We start from the raw sequence: 22802 nt of genomic DNA, 5'->3' as shown, positions 1-22802 counted from the left end.
TTCCAACGCATAGTTTCAAAACTGAACCATTTCAAGCCATTTATTCTTAAGGGTGATGTTAGATTGAATTTATGAATGATTTGCGAGCGGCGCATCAGTTCTCTGGGTACACGTGCACACAATCAGCCTTGATGAAAGTTGGCAGTTGGTTAGTCCTGTCTTTCATTGACATTATTTGAGTGTCACTCTTGAAAGCAGAATGCAATCAATAGTTAGCCTGATGAACCTTTTTGTATAAATCAACTGTTCACTTCTCACTTCTCAAATCATTTTTATGGTCATGCTTTTCGGTTTAAAGAGCCAGTTTCCAAATGTCGGATTTCTTGGCTAATACTGTCAAAAAAATTCTACTCAAACTGATTCATGCTGCTGCCATTGTTTTCGCTCAATTAATTGACTCAGACGTGTGTTCTTTACTGCCGCTAAGCTTTTAGTTACAGCATCATTCTACGCAGCATTTTTATCTTTGTCACAGTTGGAGATGGCATGCCCTAATGTGCCTGACAGATTGTGATGGCAGAGAGAGAGGGGAAAAAAAATGTTGAAATCATTATTACAGCATCAGTTTGGCAGCGACCACACCTGTTGTTGGCATCCTGTGTTGTGCTTGCAAATCAACATCCAAGAGCTACAAATGACACTGCATTATAAAACCATCTTTTAAATGATCCTGTCAAAATCATTACATCATATTGCACCGTGATCAAATTTGTCAGTGATGGATTTTTGAAGAGGGCAGCATCTGATTTCCTGCAAATACCAAGGTGTCTTGTAATGCGAGTGAACTGACATCAAGTTTTCTGACATATGAATCAAAATTTATCTGACTTATGTATTTATTGTTTTTTGCTTTGAATGGCAAACACGAACTAAACATAGGCGAGTGTTACTGTGGCAGATGATTCAGCTCAACTCACAACGAGCTGCAGATTAGGACTGTCACAAGCTAACCTTTTTAGAATTGAAATTTCCCTTGATTAGAATATTGATTTTTTTTTTCCTAACTGTTTCCAGTCTTCCCAAATATGTTTTTAAAATTGTCAAATATAATTTCAAGGCATACCGGCAATGTTTTTGTGGACCAATTTTTGTGGTCTTACCAAATGATTCTTATTTTATGGTTGATGTAAAAAAAAAGACATCAAGCTGCCACGCGCAGTTGGAGAGTAAAGTCAAATTTAACAATGAAAAAATAAAAAACAATCCTTTGTTCAAAATGAACAAAAAAAAACAACTTTATAAGAGTAACATAGCCTTGCTCAGTTTTCTCGAGCCACATGGGCTAACAATTAACATTTACAGCACCGGTCCCCAACCACCAACTGGTACCGGGCCACATAGACCACACTCAAAATAATAATGTTTTAATTCAGTTCATTCATTTGTGCTTTGGCTTGAGCTTTGTTTTATTGGCACCGCCTCTGGCATATACAGTGGGCCCCCGTGTAAACGACATTAATCCATTCTGCGGTTGGGGTCGTAAGGCGATGGGCAATCCAAATCTATGTTAAATGGCTAATGCGTTTAGAAGACCAGGTAAAAACATCAACATTGTACATACATATTAAAAATTGGTACCAAAATAGTATCGTAAGTGCTACGTTTATATAATACACACGTAAACAATCAAAAACATCATAAATAAAAAATATAGAAAGGATTTATTTCCCTTTGAGTGCCGCTTGTTATGCTCATATTCCCTAATAAGGGTTATCTCCAGTATCAGTTTCATATACAGTAAATCATCTTCTTATTTCTCTTTTTTTTACATCACTAGCAATCTTGGGACCCATGGCTAACACTTTCAACTTTGAAGCAGAAAAATGCAATATAAATAAGGTTTTGTAACCACTCAAAACCGAACAAAGCTTTACCGTTCCGACATTTTGAAACAAGTGAGGCCGACCAATAGCAGACCACCATCTCCGTGAGGAAACGCCGACCAATAGCAGACCAGCATTGTTGTGACGCGTTGCATGGAAACAGTTAGACTGCAATAGTAAATAAGTGCAATTACCTAACAACGCCAGCAGATGGATGCAAAATAACACAAATACAGCTAAGCCCCTAGGGTCGTGACAGTTGTTTTTGTCACAAAGCTGGAAAAATGTCATAAAGAGGGTATGAAAAAACTCAGTATTCAAGGTCGCAACATGAAAATATTGTAAATCAGGGACGTTGTAACACGGGGGGTCCACTTTATGTTGTATGTGTGTGTGTGTGTGTGTGTGTGTGCGTGTGCGTGTGTGTGTGTGTGTGTGTGTGTGTGTGTATATTACAAAAATCGGATGGTCTTTTTTCGTGCATTCCATTCATTTTGAACGGGTAAAGTATTTTGAGAAATTTACGAGCATGATCAAGGTACGAATTAAGCTCGTCTCAAGGCAGGCAGCACTGTTTAACAATTTGGCTTGCAGCGCTTGCATCATGACACATATTTGACTTTGGATAACTGCCTGCCTCCTCGCCCCCGTTCCACCTGCTTTTTTGGACTTGATTCATGAAGTCGTTTCAACCATTGTTCCCATGACTGTGCGCATTGTGGACCGGCGATTTTGAGAGTGTCCGGCCTTTCACCTCTTACGAAGATAGAGGTCACTTGCGAGTTGCAGGTGGCTGATTGGGTTCATCTCATTATACAAGTACAATGTGGTTGGCTTCAGTCCAAAAGGAACACTATCATGGTGAATCGGTGTTGGAAATATGTAGCTTTATATCACAGCAAGTGATATGCTTTTGGCAGGATAGTGATGTGGCATATTTGTGGTTTGTCATTCATAAATTTGCACACTCACTGAATTCTTGGAACTCCTGTTGTCTTTTAACAGCTGAAAAATGTGCCTATTGTGTGTATTTCTATTCAAGGTAAGGCCATGTTTAACATTGCTTTGGTGGTTTTGTGACATCCACAAAGCCAAGGAATTATATTGAATAAGAAATTTTATTCAGACTTGTCTAATGGAACAAAAAATATGTTTGGATGGGCGTAAGTTCCTTGCATAATTTTCAGATATGCTCATTGTGTGCAGTTTGTAGCCTGAAAACCATACGCCTTGATTGTTTTACACAAAAAAAGTTGTTTTGGAGGAGAGGAGGGGTGTATCAGCAAAATATATTTTGTTGTGTTGTACATAGCTCCTCTATTTGATGACGGCTAATTGTTGGTGATTCCATTAGAATTGAGTGCAAACGCCTTTCAAATGAGAGCAGTGCTTCTTTTGTGTTGCATTCTCATCTCTGAGGAACACTAAGAGTCCTCATAGCCACTGTGTTCAAATGATTTTCTCAAGGTCATCACGTGGCCGTTTTGAGAATGCGAAACCAATTTTTACGCTCTGATATGCCACCTTTGGAATTTCTAGCAGTGAAATGCATTTTCTCGAAATTGGATTTTTGTCACACTCTTGGTTGTGAATGGGTGGCAAACTGGTACTAAACCGGCCTAAGGGGCTGACATTAAAAACGGGAGTGTTGATAAGAATCACATATAACTTCTATTAATTATATTTTGCTTAGATTGTTTATGGTAATACTGCATATAAATTGTCCCTGTAGTTTAATGCCATAGTTTTTATAAAATTATTTTGATGTGTGGGTTGGCATTGGTGAAATGTTTCTTGAGACTTGAGCGCATCAACAGAGACAGAGACGTTTCGAGTTGCTCAGCTCATGTATTTTAATTGTAGCATTTCGAACTCCTTGCTCCCCAAAATGTTGAGGCAACCCAGAAGCTGATTTCATGGCGTTGTATTTGGGAGCGCCTCAAACGTGCACCGGTGGGGTGAAGATCCAAGATTAAGGGGCTACTACAGTCTAGCTTACATCGAGGGACGGGTGGGCGTAGCCTTTGCTGAAGTCTTGTTGACTTAGGAAAACAAGTTTGTAACAGCTGGACTTCAATGTAAATAATTTTTCTACATATTTGTGTCATCTCTTCATGATTCCAGTTTGAATTGAGTGTCTGTTTTGTTTAAGGAGTACTGTAACATGGTTGTAATGGTTTTTCAGTGTTTTCATTGAATGCTTTCAACAAAGTGCTTTATCAACATATGCATATTTATATCTGGAGGCGGTTGGGGGGGGGGAGCTTTGGGCGGACCAACTCAGCAGTGAAGTCGAGTGTTGTTGATATGACTTTATTTTCATCCCACTCGAAACATAAAGCATCAAGTGGACATTTGTGATGATGGTAATAATTCTGACCCGCAAATAGTGTATTTGTGACATGAGCCTAGTCATGTTTTTTCCCCAAAGTCATGTTTTTTCCCCAAAATCGCCAAAAATATTACAAATTTGGAGGAGAAAGTCCAGGGCAAAATGTTTACTTCCTGTTAATAGTTTCTACTACAGCACAGTTTAGTGCAGCAGCAGCAAACAGGTTGAATATGGACAAAACGTACACAAGATGGACATATGCCCATTACTTTCAGTTTGTCACAGATGAAGACAAAAAAATATAATAGTTAGGTGCACTTTGTGCGTGACATCTAAAGAGCTTTCCCCCTTACAAAATAGCACCAGTAATTTGACAAACCATTTCGAGCGGTGCCATAGGAACATGAAGTTGGCAAAAATAAGACACGCGGAGGATTGAGAGTGGGGATAAAAAAAAGCAGGCAAAATGATTGTTCTCTCACTCAGGGTTGCCACTTCCACCTCAAGTGGTTAGGAGAGTCATGGCTGAGTGTGTTGTGCATAGATTATATGCTGCCGCTTTCCACAGTGGATTCGCCAGCATTTTACTAGCAATAATGACAAGGTAAGATAACACTATTTTCTCTGTACAATTGCTAGTCTCTAAATAGTTGTAGGCAATGTCCATTAAGATAAAGCATACAAAAATTCATGTTAAATAAATCAAGCACAATAACGATAATTGGCTAGCTGCTAACGTTAGCCAATTTTTAAAACGTCTTTCCCTAGCCTAGCTGACTAAACTTGAAAGTGAACATTAATATACACAATGGAATGCAACTATTTCTGCCTAAAGCATAGCCCTATGCTGTGAAGATAAGTAAAACTGATTAAAACACAAAAAAAAATCTTGTATCTTGTCATGTTTTTAAGGGGTTACAATAGAATACAGAATAAATGATCTGTACTGTTTGTAGACTTAAGCCAGCCCTCCACTAGATGTATAATGAGTGACATTTAGAATATTCCCAGTTATGTTTGCGATAGTAATATAAAAGTAATGCAATATTAGTGTAATGCAATCCATTTGAAATACCCTAATATTGTAAAGTAACAAATTACTTTGCAATGACAGTAGTACATAATAAATAATCTATTACAGCCTTGAAGTAACCTGCCAAATATCATATCAGTCACCATCCTGATAAAATTTGTCTTTGCCACGCCACACTCTCGCTGTTCATTCATGTCATATTCTGTGAGCTTGCATAATTTGCACACCAATGTGCATTTGGCATTATATTTTCAAACTTGGACACATATCATAGGAGAGTGTTTGATAGGACAGCTTGCGACCGTAGGTAATGCCCTTTTGACACAAATCATGAGGCGGGATTTGGGAGATATTAGATGATATTTGTATTTTGTGCTGTGACTTTTCTTTTTTTCTCCGTTTTAAATCATCCCTTACAATAATGCATTTGATGTGCTGTTTTGCTGACCATGAAAACAAAACATATAGATGATTCATTCATGATTTCATTCCGGGTACATATGGTACAGTAATGATATGACGTGGATAATATGATAAAAGACTTATAAATATAGTATTTTCATCACCCGGTATGTTCATCATCTTTTCCCAGTTTGATGAGTTGAAGGGACAGAAAGTGTTTTTGCTAGGTCAATTAGTGCAGTCGGTTTGTTTTGTGTCAGGCCACTGAACTGAACTGATTACACTCTGAGCTATTCTCTCAGTTCTATTCATCATTTCCTGTGATTTGACAGTCTGTTGCGTTTGAATGGACTCCAGTTGTTCTCCACTGGCTTTGCCAACCAGGTAAAGATGCCAGTGAAAATGAAATGAAAAATGAAATCGGTCCTGTTTTTGTAAGTACGTACTCTACTGGCTGTAGCAAATGTTTTCGAGATTGCTGGAGCTGGAAAATGTCACAATTATAATATCAAAGGCAGTGTTTCCTGTGTAATAACACCGATAGAAGGGTTATGACAATAGCGTTGATCCTTGTTCAATTCAGGGGCTTCACATTTGCAGGCACTGATGCAAGTGCATCATTGCATCAAACGGCTGCAGGTCTTTAGGTTGAAACGAATTTGGGTACCCATGCAACCTAAATTCTCAATAGTACACCTAAAATAAACAAACAAAAAATGGTTTGCATCAGCATTTGCAAGGCCTTTCAAGGGAAGTGAAAGGTATTCATTTGTTTTAGATTGTTATTGAGTCTATTATAAAATATTTTTCTGAATAATAAAGGTGTCAGTTTTATGATCTTTATGATGAACAGATTATTAATTTAACGTTTACCAGTCAGTACGACCTACGATGACAGGTAGTAAATGTGTTCTAAAAGAGAGAATCCTATAAAGTTATTGTTGATCAGAATCTTATAGTATGCCATTAAGGTTGCAAAAGGGCACACATGAGAAGGATCAGCACAATGTCCAGAATTGTATTTAGCTATATCATTACTGTATTTTAAGTAGAATTATATAGAGTAGTAGTTATCTCAATAAAAGTGCATTGCAAATTCTTTTGTTACATTTTTTTTTTTTGGGGGGGGGGGGGGGGCAACACAGTCATTTACATTCATTTCAAAATGCTCAGAGTGTAAGTCTATACATTTATTAGTGGTTCTCTGTTAACTGCCATTATTGCTCTATTACTGTTTTTGTTGTTGTTGTTGTTTTATTCCCTACCTTATTATTTGCTCCATCATGGAACGTAGTCTGCTCGGGAAAGTGGGCAGGATAAGAATTTCATTGTATGGTATTGCTATGCATATGACAATAAAACTCTTGAATCCTGAATCTTTCCAGGGGGAACATTATTTCCCTAATGTTGAGAGAACATGCCAACGAATGTATAAAACTCGTTGCTCAAAGTGCCACTGTCGGCATTGCATCAAACTATGGTGACTTTAAATCCACTTTAGTCAACATCATCAAATATGTTTTCCTGACGTCAATAGTATCCCCCCCCCCCCCCCACACACACACACACACACAAACGCTCATCGCTATTGTTATTATGCCAGACCATGACGCAGTCCCACTGCTCCATTAAGCTCGCTGTTGCATTTTCTTTGCAGAACAAATAAGTTTTTCCTCAACCGTCAAAATGCTCTCAGGGATTAATATGAAAACATAGTTGAGGATTTGCAGACATGCGTTCATACGCATGCAACAGAAAAAGGAAAAGCTATGAAAAATAATTGTAATAACATTACACAAATTGTAATGAAACACACAAATAACCTTCCCTATTTTGTAACTGATGGCTGTTTTGTTCTCTTCAACCTCTCTGGATATTAAACCCAAACATCGTTGGAGCGCCATCACAATTTATGGTGCTTTCTTTCACATGGAAATGGCTTGCATGATGATAAAAGCCCCATATGCCAGATGAATGCTTGGACCTTTAAGAACGATGACTCGGCTGCTGTTAAATCAAACACTGACATGTCCCATTGCTTTTTATCAACTTGTGCAGCCAAGAACTCCACAAAAGTTCATTTTCTTGCAGCTTTGTCAGCAGATGTTTGTCACACTAGATGAGCTGTTCATACCGGATTGTCCTTGTGTCCGTCCAATATGAGAAAAAAAATCATCATCATCATCATTGTAGTGACAAATATTTATTTTTCTTTAAACTAAATTACCATGATTCCCCAAATATAAGATGCACCTGTGTGTAATTTTGGGGTCAAATTCTAGTATTTTCTATGTTACCATGTATTATACGCACCCACAGTTTGGCAACAATGTTAAAACCATAACAAAACAGAATAAATCTCATCTTTTGTAAACTTTTCTTGTGTTCATGTCCACAAGTTATATATTTGTTGCATGTTAACTCTAGCATGTTTCAGATATCCCACATTGTGAGCGGTCAGTGAATACCTCGCCAAAGTAGTGTTGAATACACTCAAAGCAGTTGTTTTTCCTTTTTCTTGCGATACGGTTCAAATTCATTTTACCATGTTCTCTAATCGGCGCATGCTTAGGTGAATCAGCTGGAAACATAATAACCTTTTCCTCTCGGTTTTCGTAATATTCCTGTGCGTGAACAAGGATGGACTCGGACATTAGTTCAGTCTACCCTCTTCTTTTTTTTAAAATAATGCTGTAACAACCTCAGCTAACGAACTGCTGGGAGCTGCAACAGGCACTTGATGCTAACAGCCAACTGGCATCACCTTTCTCTATCTTGTCCCATTATGGTAATTATTTTAAGTAAGAATACGGCTGATAAAAAATACACATCTCTTCGTCAAAATTGGACTTATGTGGCTGACAGATCAAGGCTCCTCGAAAGGTGTCGAACAGAATAAAAAAAACAATCATAAAAATGTTTTCTGTAAAATCACCATTTAAAGGACGCATCCATACGGAAAAAAAGTCTTACATTTGAGGAATTAGGCACACATATCATTATCTTATATCATTATCTGTTACCACAATGCCTTTATGGATTTCACCAGAGGAGCAGGTAGCCACTTTGAAGGTAAACTGACCTTTGTTAATAATAATGACAGTGATGGTAATATTGACCTCCATTTTTTTCTTTGCACATTTCAAGACCTTCAAAGTCACTGTAAATCAATAAAACAGAATTATATTATTTATCGATGATGAAAAACGGTGCATGGGACAAAGCCCTGGTCCACACCTGAAGTGACTTAGTGGACGGTTGAGCAAAAAAGACTAACTGGATGAACTAGTTAGTCTTTGAGCTATGAATCAATCCAGTGTAGACAATGGCAGCAGTTCAGATGTTTTTGAGCTGTGTATCGAGTGGTCTCTCAATTTTTAAAAACTCAGCTTGTTAGCAGTAACTCTATCTACATATTTCATACACACATAATTCTCTCAAATTTCTAATAAGACTGAGAAACCCTGAATTAAGAGATGGCTTTGCGTGTCCACATCCTCTTGATGAATCTAGGACCTCACCTTAAACGTATTGATGCTTTCTTGAGTTGGTAGGGCCCACAAAGGTGTCTGTAATTACTAGGGATGAACATTATAGATTAAAGTATTGACCACAACCATTTATGTGTTAATTGCTTGTTGATCAATGGCCAACAGTTCATTTTGTTACATTGTTAGAAGACAAATAATTTTCACTTTAAAGGGAACAGGGCCTGGCATTAATAAGCATTCATTTGGCTTTTTATAAGACTTAAGTGTCCCCGTCTTTTAACTTTTTTAGGTGCGTCTGATTGAGACTTTGACACGAGTGGGCCGCATTCAGCCGAGCACTGATCTTTTTTAAGGATTCTTCTGTAGCCCGCTGCGCTCGTCACATCTGTCACGCGCCACCTCCCACGGGAAAGGCTTTGTTTAGAAGCGCGTATCGGAAATTTTCAAGGAGTCGCCATTATTGTTCAATGAAGCCCACACAAAAAAGTCATTTAATCAGAGTGGTGGAAAGATTTTAGTCCACACAGCAGCTGGTTCCCTCCCAAGCTCAAGTGTGGGTGTCACTTTATCATGTTTATTTACGTAACACAACATTGAGGTATTCCCATTAGGGCTGCTTTTATTTTTGTGCCGTTCACACAGCACCTTGAGATTAAATCACATCTGCTGGTTCTCCGCGTCTGTCGAGTCACAAATCATGATGTAGCTGCAGGACCTCAACTCAGACATCATGTTTTTTCCAGTCCTTATTCCGCTTATCTTCTCACAAAACAGCCCCGCATGTTCCCCGAGCGCACAAGCTAATCTACACGGGTGATTACATTGACCCCAGGACATTGATTACACGCCGTCCAGGCGGGAATGTCATCGGAAAATGCAAGCGGTGACCAATTGCTAAACCCCAACATTCTGATCCCTCACCTCCTTTTCTTTCCGCTGTTGAAAATACTGCTGTCGGAGCTGAAAATGGCCTATTGTTATGAATGACTTTGGACATTTTCTTTTTTTTTTCTTGCTGAGATTTTCTTTTCTTTGCGAGTGACGGTGAAAACTTCTCTTAACTTTAAATTTTCAATAGATGGTATGGATTCAGCCAAGCCTTTTTTTTGGGACCCGACCCAATCACAGTAATGCATTTGATTGTCTAGGTTCCTCCCTCTGTGCTCACTACATATTGTGACAAAATTCTCATCACACATCACTACGTCTGTGAATTAACATAAGAACTTGTGTGATACAGTACACTTACTTGTAAGGTAGGTCTGGCTGGAGCTGCAGAGAATATCCAACTTTGAACAGAAAAATAACAGTTAACTTGATATTGTGTTTATATAGAAGATATTGCACAATAATGCTACATAGGACCGAAGCAGGAAATGAATCAGCACGTCACCCCATACAAAACAGTAATAGATTTGTAAGCAATAAAACCTAATCTGTGGAACAGTGTTTCACAAAGGACACTAGTAGTATAATGCAGCTAAAGATTAAACCCTGTTTTCACAAACGGCAGATTTAGTAACATGTTATGATGTTTTCTTTTTTGAAGAGGATAAAGAATAAAGTAATCCCCCCCACTGCAAAATAAGTGGTTTTTCACCCCACCCCGGAATTTTCATACATGCCTTATGTGGGTACCTGAAATTTTTAAATGTGAAAGCTATTTATACTTTAAATATTCAAGACAAATATTACTGCTGTGCACATCTTTAATTAAATCTTAAATTATTAGAGAGAGCCACGGTTATATTAGGAGTAGATGCAACTCCTGCCCTCATTGGTCGACGGTCTCACAGGGAGCGAATCACATGTCTTGTAGGAGTGCCCGTTTCCCTTATAAAACTCATACACACAGGTTAGGTTGACGCAAAGGGAGAGGATGAAAGACCAGTCCATCATTGAAAAAAGACTTGAGAACCACCACAATGTTGAAGCTAATTTGTTAGCTAAAATATGGCGTGTTTGATGGTGCACTAGCTCGCAAACTTTCCTAATTTAAATCGTTGGATTAAATAGGCATTAAATCGGTTTCACCATCACCGTTTAACTCTCTTGAGGCAAATTTTTGCACGCAGCTTGACACGATCAAGCAATGTGTCCTTTCCTGGATAACTGGTATGTCAGCTCACCCCTAAGTCAAGGTACCACTATATAAACATTTTATTAGAAAAAATCAGTTTTACAGTGAGGAACACTGAGGTCTTGTGAGATTTGTGAAACACTGCACATATGTTGGCCGTGTGTTTGTGAGCATCTGGCATGTGACGCGTGATTAGAGCGCATCTTCAGAGGGTCAAGCGCTTCCAGGCCGCTGTGCCTGACCTCAGCTGTCACAGCAATATTCAACAAACACACTCTCAAATGTGCACATATACAGTGTGCACACACAGGTATACTCTCTTACACACGCACGGTTGCACGCGCAAAAATTACACAAATATTTAAGACCACATGCGCTTGTCACCGCTTGGTTAAACTACTGCAAGGGTCAACCCGTGTCATGATTAATACTGTGGTAAGTGCAAAAACTCCAGTGTGGATCTGGATGTGCGACTTGAGCTGGGAGTTTGGAACGGTGCGTTGCTCAAGAGCACTTTGACAATAGTCAGCAAGTAGACTCGTTCTCTAACAACCAGTTGCCTTTTTTTTGGGGGGGGGGGGCGGCGCCCGCAGTACTTAAACCCGTGACGTCACAGATGAGCGCTACCACCACCCCTTGATCTCACACCACTCTCATTTTCTAACTTGGCTCAAAGCCCAGCAGTCACTTTAGGCCACTGTAGCTATATTTTTCTGTCCAGGCCTATTAACCAGCCTGAGAAGTAGGTGAAATGAGACAGTTTTGTATCCTTTGATAATTGTGACAATTACTCAGAAATCCTGGTACCAATGCTGTAAAACAGATTGGATTTTGTAATCTAATACAAGCATTTTTTTCTTCTCCTGATAATAAATATCCTGATTAAATTGTTTTTACTTGACACGCAGTGTTCCCATTGATTGAGCAAACATATTTCAAAAAGGCTACATGATAAAAGTAATAAAATATTATTTTAAAAAATGCTTTAGAAAATGAATATACATATATTGAAATATTCTGGATTCTCTTTGTAGTAAACAAATTCCAGACCAATTTTTTTTTTATTTTTGTTAAATACAGTGATACACCGGCTAAAAACGACCTACCCTGGCACATTTTCTTATTGGTTATATAGTGACTGTGATTTTTGCTTTTTGTCGATATGAACAGGGAAGCGCTGTGGCACACAGCTGCTCTTAATAACCATCATTAGTTCACCCAAATCACATGTACCGCCACTCCCTTCATCCAATCACTGCCTCACAACTCTTAAAATAGCCGTATAGCACAACACAGCAACAGGCAGCTGTGGACAGACATGATGAGATTTGTAGCTAATTAGTAAAGAACACCAGAATCTAGCATTAATATCAGCTTTAAAGGTGTCTGAGTTTGGCTCAACTAATCTAATTGTGATCATTCTAGGTAAGTATTGCAACTGTTGCTGTGCTATTTCATAGTTTTTGAATGCCATCTTCACATGATATTTTTTTTAATTTATATAAACACAAGCGATAAATTTATTTGCATTACAATAAACAATAAACAATTTTTTTACTGATTATACATGTTTTGGTCCATGCAAGCTAAAATAAAGCAAATGCACCACAGGGAAAAAAAAAAAAAAAAAAAAATATATATATATATATATATATATATATATATATATATATATATATATATATATATATATATATATATATACAGGCCAACTCCTGTTTTAGGTATATATATATATATATATATATATATATATATATATATATATATATATATATATATATAAATATATACAGGCCAACTCCTGTTTTAGGTATATATATATATATATATATATATATATATATATATATATATATATATACAGGCCAACTCCTGTTTTAGGTATATATATATATATATATATATATATATAAGACACTATATATATATATATATATATATATATATATATATATATATATATATATATATATATATATATAATATAATGTGTATATGTGTGTTTATACACTAAATTGACTTTTGGACAGGTGCTTTACCTAAAAAAAAAAAAAAAAAAACAACAACTCTGGGTGGCTTGCAGGATGATTCACCTTAAAGCGGGACATAACTTGGTGACACAAGCGCCAAGCTCGAACTCAGGTGTTGTCTATTAAAGGGCCAATAAGGGCTTCTAAAGCACAACTTTGTGTCTTCAGAAGATGATTCATCAGTCAGTTTGTTTCTGCCTCAAGCTTAACAAGATGGAATATTGAGATGATAAACTGGAATTCTCAGGGTCCATCAGATATTTCAAGGTTATTTTTTTCAGCCAGTTGTGATAACAGATAACAGATAAGAATTGGCTGCCACTATCGAACAGAGGCGGCCAACTCCTGTTTTAGGTGGTTGTTATTGCACAGCGGACAGTAAAGTGCTATCAAGTCCTGAGATTTTATGCAGTGTTCAACATGTGTATATGAATATGTTGATTGACAGTTGTAATTCTTTAGATAGCTGAGCTGAAGGAATTGTTGCATGCAGAAACCTTCAATTAGTAGAGAAAATATGTCTACTGTCAGGGCACCAGATCAATGGCAGCATCTGAAACCTTTCTGCTTAATAATTCAACAACATGCGTGCCTGCATAGGCTTTCACTATGAGCGATCACATGACCCTCCAGCTAAGTGGCAATGGCAGCAGCAGGTGGTTCCCAGCAAGAGGCTGCAGTAAATAAATCAAGTTTGTATCTCTGTTTGTATTTGCCAGTTTGTATACCCTGTGAGTAGCATATAGTTAAACATGAAACACAGAAGGCTTCGAATAGGTAATCAGTTGAACAATCATCCATCTTCTATAGCTGCTTATACTCATAGGGGTCACTAGCTTGCTGGTGCCTATCCCAGCTGGCTTCGGGCAGTGGGCTGGGGTCACCCTGGAGTGGTTGCCAGCCAGTTGCAAGCCACACAGGGAAGAACGAGAATTCACACACTCAATCACACCTAAGGGCAGTTTTAGTATGTCCAATACACCTGCCATGCATGTTTTTGGGGTGTGGGAGGTATCCAGAGTGCAAGGAGAGAACCCACGCAAGCTTGGAAAGAAAATGCAAACTCCACACTGGAGGCCGGAGCCAGCGGGAATTGAACTCGGGACACTGAATTGTGAGGCGGTTGTGCAAACCACTCTTTCACTCAGCCCCCCTGTTGGATAATCAATTTCCCCAAAATTTCAATAACAGGCTGACAGCCCAAATGTTGTATAATGTTTACAGGGAAAACAAAGCACATAATGAATGATCTGACCAAAAGAAAAAATAATAACAAAATACACTGCTCAATGAAAAAGTAATGTGACCCCTGTGTCATTGTTGACAGCTGTGGAAGGGCAATGACACTTTCAAGAGGTTAACGATGGTCGTTCCCATCAAGTATGAAAGTCATCTTCCTGCATCTCCCATTTGCAGATGGAAGGCAACTATTTTTAATGTTGTTAATTACCCCATCATTAGTAGGGACATCATTTAAAAATAGACTGGCTGAATTTGACTTTTCCCAATTCGTATTGCCTATTTCTGAAATTACAGTGGTACCTTGTGACACCTAGACCCGACTCAAGAGTTTTTTTTTCCAGATATGAGCTATCAATCGAAAGATTTTTTTTTTTCCTTTGACTTGTCCTGTATGAATTTGAGACGCAATCACAATAATGTTGTAGGTCAGGGGTCACAAACCTTTTTATCACCAAGGACCGCTCAATGCGAGAGATTTTTATTGTGAATCAAGCTCACTTGTTACAATACACCAAACAAAGGCTATCACTCTCTTTTCCCTCTCTTCAAAATCACACATTGCTATAACTCAATTACTCAGGTAAGGCCCATATGCAAGAATTAGATATCTTTAAAAAATGTACACAAATTACATTGATTACATCAATCATAACTGAATTAATAATACAACTCATTTCAATGCAAAATGTCAGACGCAAGTGAGTAATTATAAATGCAAAATATTTGCATATGCTCAAAAAAATATACCAAAGGGAAATACCTGGCACAAACAAAAATGCTAACGAGCTAAACGCATACAGGGCAGCACTACATAACATGCTAACATTAGCCAGCATTTTATCCACAGTAACAAGTTGTTGGCTCAACAAACAAACACATTTTGAGCATATTATCATAAATGACAACATTCTTAAAAAGAAAGTACAACGTTACAGTCACTCGTAGAACGGATTTCATAGAGAGACAGAACAACATGTGTGTCATGGAAAGTGACTGCGCTCAACTCAATGTAATATCAACAGCGGCCAGAGGTGCCACCAAAAAACAAAGATCAAGCCAAACATCGCACATGTAAAGCACAGATCTATAACTTTTAAAGGTTAAACTAAATCAGTTCCAAAAGGTGCTGCCCATGCGGACCAGTACCAGTTGATCCACAGACCGATACCGAGCCACAGAACAGCGTTTGGGGACTTCTGTTGTAAGTGATTCTTCACTTCACAACATGCACCGGTATAACACATCCGATATAATTTGAATATTCTTCGGCATAATGTGGTTTATTGTGTCACATAAAACAAAGAGAATTACACTTATGTTTTGAAAGTATAATAGGGAGGAAATTGTATTCGGCTCAATTTATTTTGTTTTCCACAATCTCACCTCATGCCTGCATTCATGCAAATAACACTACATCTAACTTAATGTGAGTCCTATACTTAAATGAATGTTTACAAGACTACAAGTGAGTGATTGAAGCAGATGTCTTTGTTAATTTATGCTTCATTAGCCAGCCATCGTTAACAAGCCTGAAAGAGGTCTGTTGGTCAATAAGTAGTTGGGTGGGAACTCCCTCATTAATTTTCCATTCAGTTGTTTAAAAAAAAAAAAAAAAAAAGGTACAGGTCTTCCTTTGCAGTCACTGTGTTTTTATTTTTTTTATGGTAGAAAAAGAATATTTCCTGGGAGTGATTGATCTTTCAAACCATCTGTTTTCTCCGTCTAGAAAATGTGTTTTCATCCTCAAAAGATCTTTGAGTCTTTCTATTTGGAGCTGTAGACAGTGTAACGTGAAGAGTTAGTCTCTCCGTAGAGTGCCATGTGCCATCTCAGTGTTTGCATGGTTTTCCCAACGTATGTATCATTGCATTCCTCAGTGCACCTGACTGCATACACAAGATTGCTTTTCTGAGTATGGGAAGGGCGGTTTTTAGGATGGACCAGATTTAAACTCCTACACGAAGGCTCCTTTTGTCTCCAATGTGGACGTCATAGTCCAAAAAGTCAGCTTGCTGTCCATCACGTCCACCACGAACATGATGTTATTGTCCACAAAATTGTGTTTGTTGTAATACAGATGATTTATTGCTTGTGTTTATTCGAAATATAAATGAGGAGTACCTTGAGAAAAAAAGAACGCCATTCAGTCCTAGTCTTGAATCAGCAGTGAACATTTTAGTATTTGTTTGTAAACAATATCATTCCAACTGGAAAATCGTGTTTTTTATTTTTTCTACAGTTGCCTGTTTAGGTGGTTCTCGACCTTTTTTGATGATATAGCCCCTGTGAAATATTTTTGGCAGCCAAGTACTCCCTAAGCAGTATAAAGTATTTTGAGACTAAAAAAAGAAAAGAAAAAAATTGTATTGTGCCCTACATGTTTGATTACGCTTTGGAACTAAATCTGTCGCGGTATCTCTAGGTGCATTTTATTGAGCAACTCCAGAAGATTGATTTTACAAGGTCATCTGTTTCATTTCTGGGCCACTTACTGGTAAATTGTGTCACTAATGACACTGCACATCCATGTACAACTTAACAAAACAGAGGCATGCAACGTTTTAATTTACTTTTAATTTAGTAGATTCATGTTCCAATTAGTTTGCCCTTAATTTGACAAGCGCAATGTACTGTTCCTGTCATGCCTTTAAAAAGCTTCATATTAGATTTGCTGATACCTGCAAAAACCCTGTTTAAATCTCATGCACCCCCCTCAAGTGCCCCTATGTGAGAAACACTGGTCCATTTAATTAAATCTGCGGTATCTCCGTGATGTACGGTATTATTGGTCATTCCCATGATGACAAACAAGTAGCAGAGGCAAACCAGATGACTCTAATATTAGCCAGTTCATGGATAATGTCAAAATGGCTGATGAGTTAATCCAGTTTGTTTACTGGTTTGTTGAATGTCTGTTTTAGATTAAGATGTCTGGTTAAACAGCTGGAGAGAGGAGAGGCTTCCCTTGCTGACCTCAAGAAGAACCTCGAGTATGCTGCGTCAGTGCTGGAGTCGGTCTACATTGAGGAGACCAGGTAAGCTTTGGAATCCTTTGGCGTATCACCGTGCATCTTTATGCTGGGTTAGGGTTACAATGAAATGGTATAAAAATATCATATTTAAAAAAAAAAAAATACCATGTTTGTTGTGAGGGCAGTGTAAGCTGAATTTATCATGCTGAAACTATAAAAATAATAACATTTACAGATGGTAGAAACGTTTTTGAGGAAAACATTAGAAAGATACAGATGATAGAAATAGGCAAAAAATAGAATATTGCTAAAATAGGTTTTTTTTTAATAAATGTTAGAAATTTGTGAAAAATAAGGACAAAAGATACACTTTTTTTTTCACAATGTGACATATTTTGGACAATATTAGACAAAAGTGTTCATGAAAATTATTGGGCTAAAACACGTTTTATGAATGTTGGAACAAAAATGTTGTAAAGTAAATCAATCATATACACCCTACAAATATTTTACCAATATAATAAAGGTACACTTTACAAGTTAAAAATGTTTAAAAAAAAATAAAACTATAAAACTATTGACTATATTCCACACATGGTACATAAAAATAATCAATAAACTTTAGATAGTACAGTATATGACCAAAACATTATTATTATTATTATTATTATTTATTACTGTTTGTTACCATTGTCAGAACACAGTAGTAGTAGTAGTAGTTGTAGAAATACAGTAGTAGCCACAATTACACTTTCCAGCCCAATATTTGGCTCAATAAAACGTTCTGGCTTGTGTTGTACAAAACAATACATAAATTTGACCCAAATATATGGTTGGTCCTTTTTTGACTCATAATTGTATTGTTTTTAATTTGCAACTTGAAATAGTAATACTGACATTTTAATGGCTTTGCTGTGTAGGGGTTTTGTTGTTGTTTTTTTTGTTTTTGTTTGTAAAGGTTTCATCCCTGATGTGGGGCAATCATAGTAGATTATAGAATGTGCCAGTGTATGCCAATGGTTGCCTGCAGGTCCAGAGTACCAGATATGTCCAAGATTATGGAATTATGTAAACCTCTCTGTCATGTGGATCCAAGCAGATTAGGGCCTCTGATAACACGACCACCCTGGCCGGGCCCGCAGATAATGCGACTGTAGGACTGCACCTGTGATGCGGTTGCTGTATTTGGCCTTGCCAAATTTCGCTTCGTTCAGACTTTTTGACTGTATGCCTCAAGAAAAACACTGGCAAGAATGCAGTCACACACAATTGGATTTGAAGAGAACATCATGGCGTTTTAAAACGACACGTTACATAAGATGTGATGAAATTTGATGGACATCACGAGGATTTGACTGATCCCCTTGTCAGACCGCCGCCAGCTGGATTTTACCCTTCCCCCTTCTCCTTTCAGGCGCTTGGTGGACACAGAGGATGAGCTCAGCGACATCCAGTCCGAATCAGTTCCGTCGGAAGTGCGCGACTGGCTGGCCTCCACCTTCACTCGCCAGATGGGCCTGATGCTGCGGCGCAATGAGGAGAAACCTCGTTTCCGGAGCATCGTCCATGCAGTTCAGGCAGGAATATTTGTTGAGAGGTAAATTGATTATTGCCACTCCCAGTTCAAAATGTATGTAAAAATAAATAAAGCAAAGAGAAACCACACATTGAATACTTAAAACACCTAAACTTCATCTTCTTTTGCCTGCTTAGTCATATACTAACAGCGAAAAACGCCATTGACATGCTAACAGTTAGCATCGAAAGTTGCAATTTTAGAATCATCAGATGAATAAGCAATGGTGGAGCAACACATTTAGACTAACAATCATGCATAGTGTACTTATTTATTTAAAATGTTCCCTCATTTTGAGGTGTACATACTGTGTTTACTTATTTACAATACACCAACCATATTTAGTATTCTTTTCATTGCATTGGCGCTCCTTGATAAGATTTCCACTTACACAAGCCAGTAATTTTTTTTTATGCTACTCATTGGTTTGAGAGTGATTATTTTGATGACTTCAGTGTTTGAGACTTATGTTTGTATTGTGATCTATGTTATATGTTCTATACATTAAGTCAAGCCGCATGCATCTTTAAAAAAAAAAAAAAAGAAACAGTGGCCATAACTACATTTTATGTTGTTCTGTAAAAGTGTCCATGTGAACTGTTGTTTGGTGCTATTTGTGTTTACGCACAGCGGTGTCTTTTATCTCATCTAAACAGGATGTACAGACGTACCTCCAACTTGGTGGGACTCAGCTATCCCCCGTCCGTTATATCTGTGCTTAAGGTATTAACACATGCCCTCCAAAACCAAGCACAAGCAGTTTGAGGAAAACCACATTTTGCACACAGTATTCCTACAAGGCTGGCATTAAGTAGACTTCATATTGTCACTGTCGGGCAGAAAACCCATTCACATGTGTCCAAATATGTTCAATTAACTTTTTTGTCTCAATATTTGTTATAATCAGTGTTGGGTGAGTTATTTCAAAACTGTAATGCATTATTTATTACTTATTACTGTCATTCCAAAGTAATTAGTTACATTATACTGCATTATTACTGTATTTGAAATGTAAGGTATTAAACTACTATTGCATTACTTTTACATTACTTTCAGAAACATACCAGGAAATATGCATTTGGCATTCTAAACGTAGCTCATTACGCTCAATACATATCCAGTGGACCTTAAACTAAACTTAAGTAAACGTTGATGCTCAAAATGATCCCAAATATTATGGCTCCTTTGGACTTATAAATGATGCCTAAATCGCTGGAAATATAAAATCAAAATGTACAAATAAACGAGCGATATAAATTCTCTGCATAACAATGATACACCAGCGCCATCTTAAGACAACCAAATAACTGCATATATGTTATCATGTCAACGGCTTCAATTGATATTATAAATTTAATAGATTTAGGACCATTTCTTTTTTCTTTTTTTTCTTATTTTTTTGGGCGTGTCACTGGCATTTGTACCGAGTAAAATGTTTTGTGTGTAATGTCTTACACTACCACGTTATAGCAAAAAGTCATGCATTACAGTAATGTAATTGTTTTTTTGAATTCATTACTCCCAACACTAGTTATAACAAACATTTACCATGGTATATATATTTTTATTGCAATAAAATCAAGTTTTTGAGAGCTGCACACCACAGTTGCCCATTAAGGCAGATAACGCGAGAGGGGAAAAAACATTTACCAGGTTTGACAGATTTGTGGGCGGCTCAGTGGTTCGCATGTCCACCTCATAGTTCAAAGACCCGTTTTCAATTCCAGATGATTCCGGCCTTCCTGTGTTGAGTTTTCATGTTCTCCCTGTGCCTGCATGGGGTTTCTTCGGGCATTCTGGCTTCCTCCTACATTCCAAAAACATGCATGATAGGTGCATTGCACACTTTAAATTGTTATTAGATGTGATGGGGTGTGTGAAAGGTTGTTTGTCTTGGTGTGCCCAGCTAGGTATCATTAAATTATTCTACATGGTGTGTAGCACTTCTCCGGAGGCGGCCATGTTTGTTATAGCTTCGGACAATGGTGAATGCAGCACCTGCACCACCTCCTGCTGTCCGTAGTGAAAAATGGTCTAAATCTTACACATTATCCCTTTAAGACACATTTGAGTAGGCCAGTTTTGTTCAAATCGATCTCTTTAATGCTTTGATTCAGAAGGAAGAAACAATCAGGCATCAGCACCTCCTCACCTTAGTTGGCTCATCATTTTAGTATTGCATCACTCATGGCTTAACTACAGACTTTTAAAAAGGAGTTTGGGAAGATCATCTTACTATGGTTGTTTGCTTTTGTGAAATAGTAAAAGCTGCTCGTGGTTTCGGCGTGAGCACAGTCATATGAACGGCTGGGACTGAAAATACAGCTTACCATTTTCAGCAACTATCACAAGATACTATCCACTTGTTAGCAAATGAAATTAGTTACTGAACATATTATGGAATAGTGTACAACAACATACAATAAGATAGCAATGTAAGGTCAAATACATACTTGGGCAAAGCGGTGTTGCATAACTCAAGCAAGACGACTTGAAAGTAATTTTGGAAATGCCGTGATTCTGTCCGACAGCGATTTAATACTAACTCCATTAATCCCAGATTTAAAATTTGTGTAAAAAAACAGTACATCAGTTTTTTGTTTTGTTTCTTCTCACACAGAATGTTGACAAGTGGTCATTTGATGTGTTTGCACTGAACGAGGCCAGCAGCGATCACGCGCTCAAATTTATTTTCTACGAGTTGCTCACCAGATATGACCTCATCAGTCGTTTCAAGGTAAATACACTGGACTATCCGTTATTTGTCGTATTTTAGAAAAGAAAGAAAAGAGAGAAAAAAAAACAAAACACAACAATCCTAAAAATAAAGACAATGCCTTTTTGTTTACATAATAATGATCATTAAATAATAATTTAGTTTGAAATCGTCTTCATTTGAATTAACCTAAAATATCAGAGTAAAAGTATGAGAAAAGATATCCGCCCAAAATATCAGGAGGCATACAGAAAACATTGGACAAAAATACCCACTTTTTTGTAACTAAACATAATTAAACATTTGGTCTAAAGATGTTCAATGCCATTCTTTCTCTAGACAACTTTTGTTGCTGTAAAAACAAAACGAGACGTCGCTTTCTCTGTAGAGTGCAGACTGTATTATGCTGGGGCTTGGATGCACTACTTCAGATCTGTGAAGCTCATTTTTTACCTTCACTAATAGCTGAAAGACACTGCACTCCAAGTAGTGACAGTACCTGTGTGTAAATGATTGAGGCAATGAAGCTTGCATGAATATGTAATCACAGTCCAAATGATGCACAATCCATTTCATGGCGCCAGACTTAGTTGCTTTGGGGCAACGGTCTGTTACACGATGTGCATGTACTAGTCATATAAATCAGGAAATGCATTTTTCAATGTCACCCACCAACATAACATTTGGTCGGTCTGACTGTCAAGTAGACTAGACGCAGACGACAAAAAACAAAAACAAAAACAACAATGCTACAGTAAGTCTGGCCCATTTGCGGACATCCTTCAAAGTGCAGGAGTACCTCTGCTTACGAACCTCTCTTTTTATGAAAAATTCTAGTTAAAAAATATTGCCACTTGTTACGAGAGAAAATACATCATATACATACGTCATCACAACCCACGATAACTATTCGTTACAGGTTTTGATGCATTTTTCTATTTTATTAATTTGCCGGCTTGAGAGACATACTAATGAGAGACACTAGTTATTTGCACCGTTGTTTTCACTTTCATCCTTACACGCTTCATCCAACCCAAGATTTCCCACCGTAGAACATAAAATTGACATTAGCCACAGCTAACATTGTACATATTCACATAAG

General features: G+C 37.6%; 1 protein-coding gene across 2 annotated transcripts in view; it reads left to right on the top strand.

Moving 5' to 3' along the window:
* The window catches only part of pde1cb (phosphodiesterase 1C, calmodulin-dependent b), a 69151-nt gene that overhangs the window by 23105 nt on the left and 23244 nt on the right, over positions 1-22802 (top strand). For both annotated transcript variants that reach the window (XM_088429117.1, XM_088429116.1), the window contains exons 3-6: positions 17358-17471; positions 18823-19005; positions 19641-19707; positions 21605-21721. In XM_088429117.1, the coding sequence (XP_088285243.1) occupies positions 17358-17471; positions 18823-19005; positions 19641-19707; positions 21605-21721 (481 nt within the window). The remainder of the gene's footprint in view (positions 1-17357; positions 17472-18822; positions 19006-19640; positions 19708-21604; positions 21722-22802) is intronic.

The sequence above is a fragment of the Hippichthys cyanospilos genome, chromosome 12 (genome assembly GCF_059441005.1).
Source record: "Hippichthys cyanospilos isolate Australia breed blue-spotted pipefish chromosome 12, RoL_Hcya_1.0, whole genome shotgun sequence".
Taxonomy (NCBI): Eukaryota; Metazoa; Chordata; class Actinopteri; order Syngnathiformes; family Syngnathidae; genus Hippichthys; species Hippichthys cyanospilos.
The sequence above is the reverse complement of the archived record's forward strand: the minus strand, read 5'-3'. Positions and strand labels throughout refer to the sequence as shown.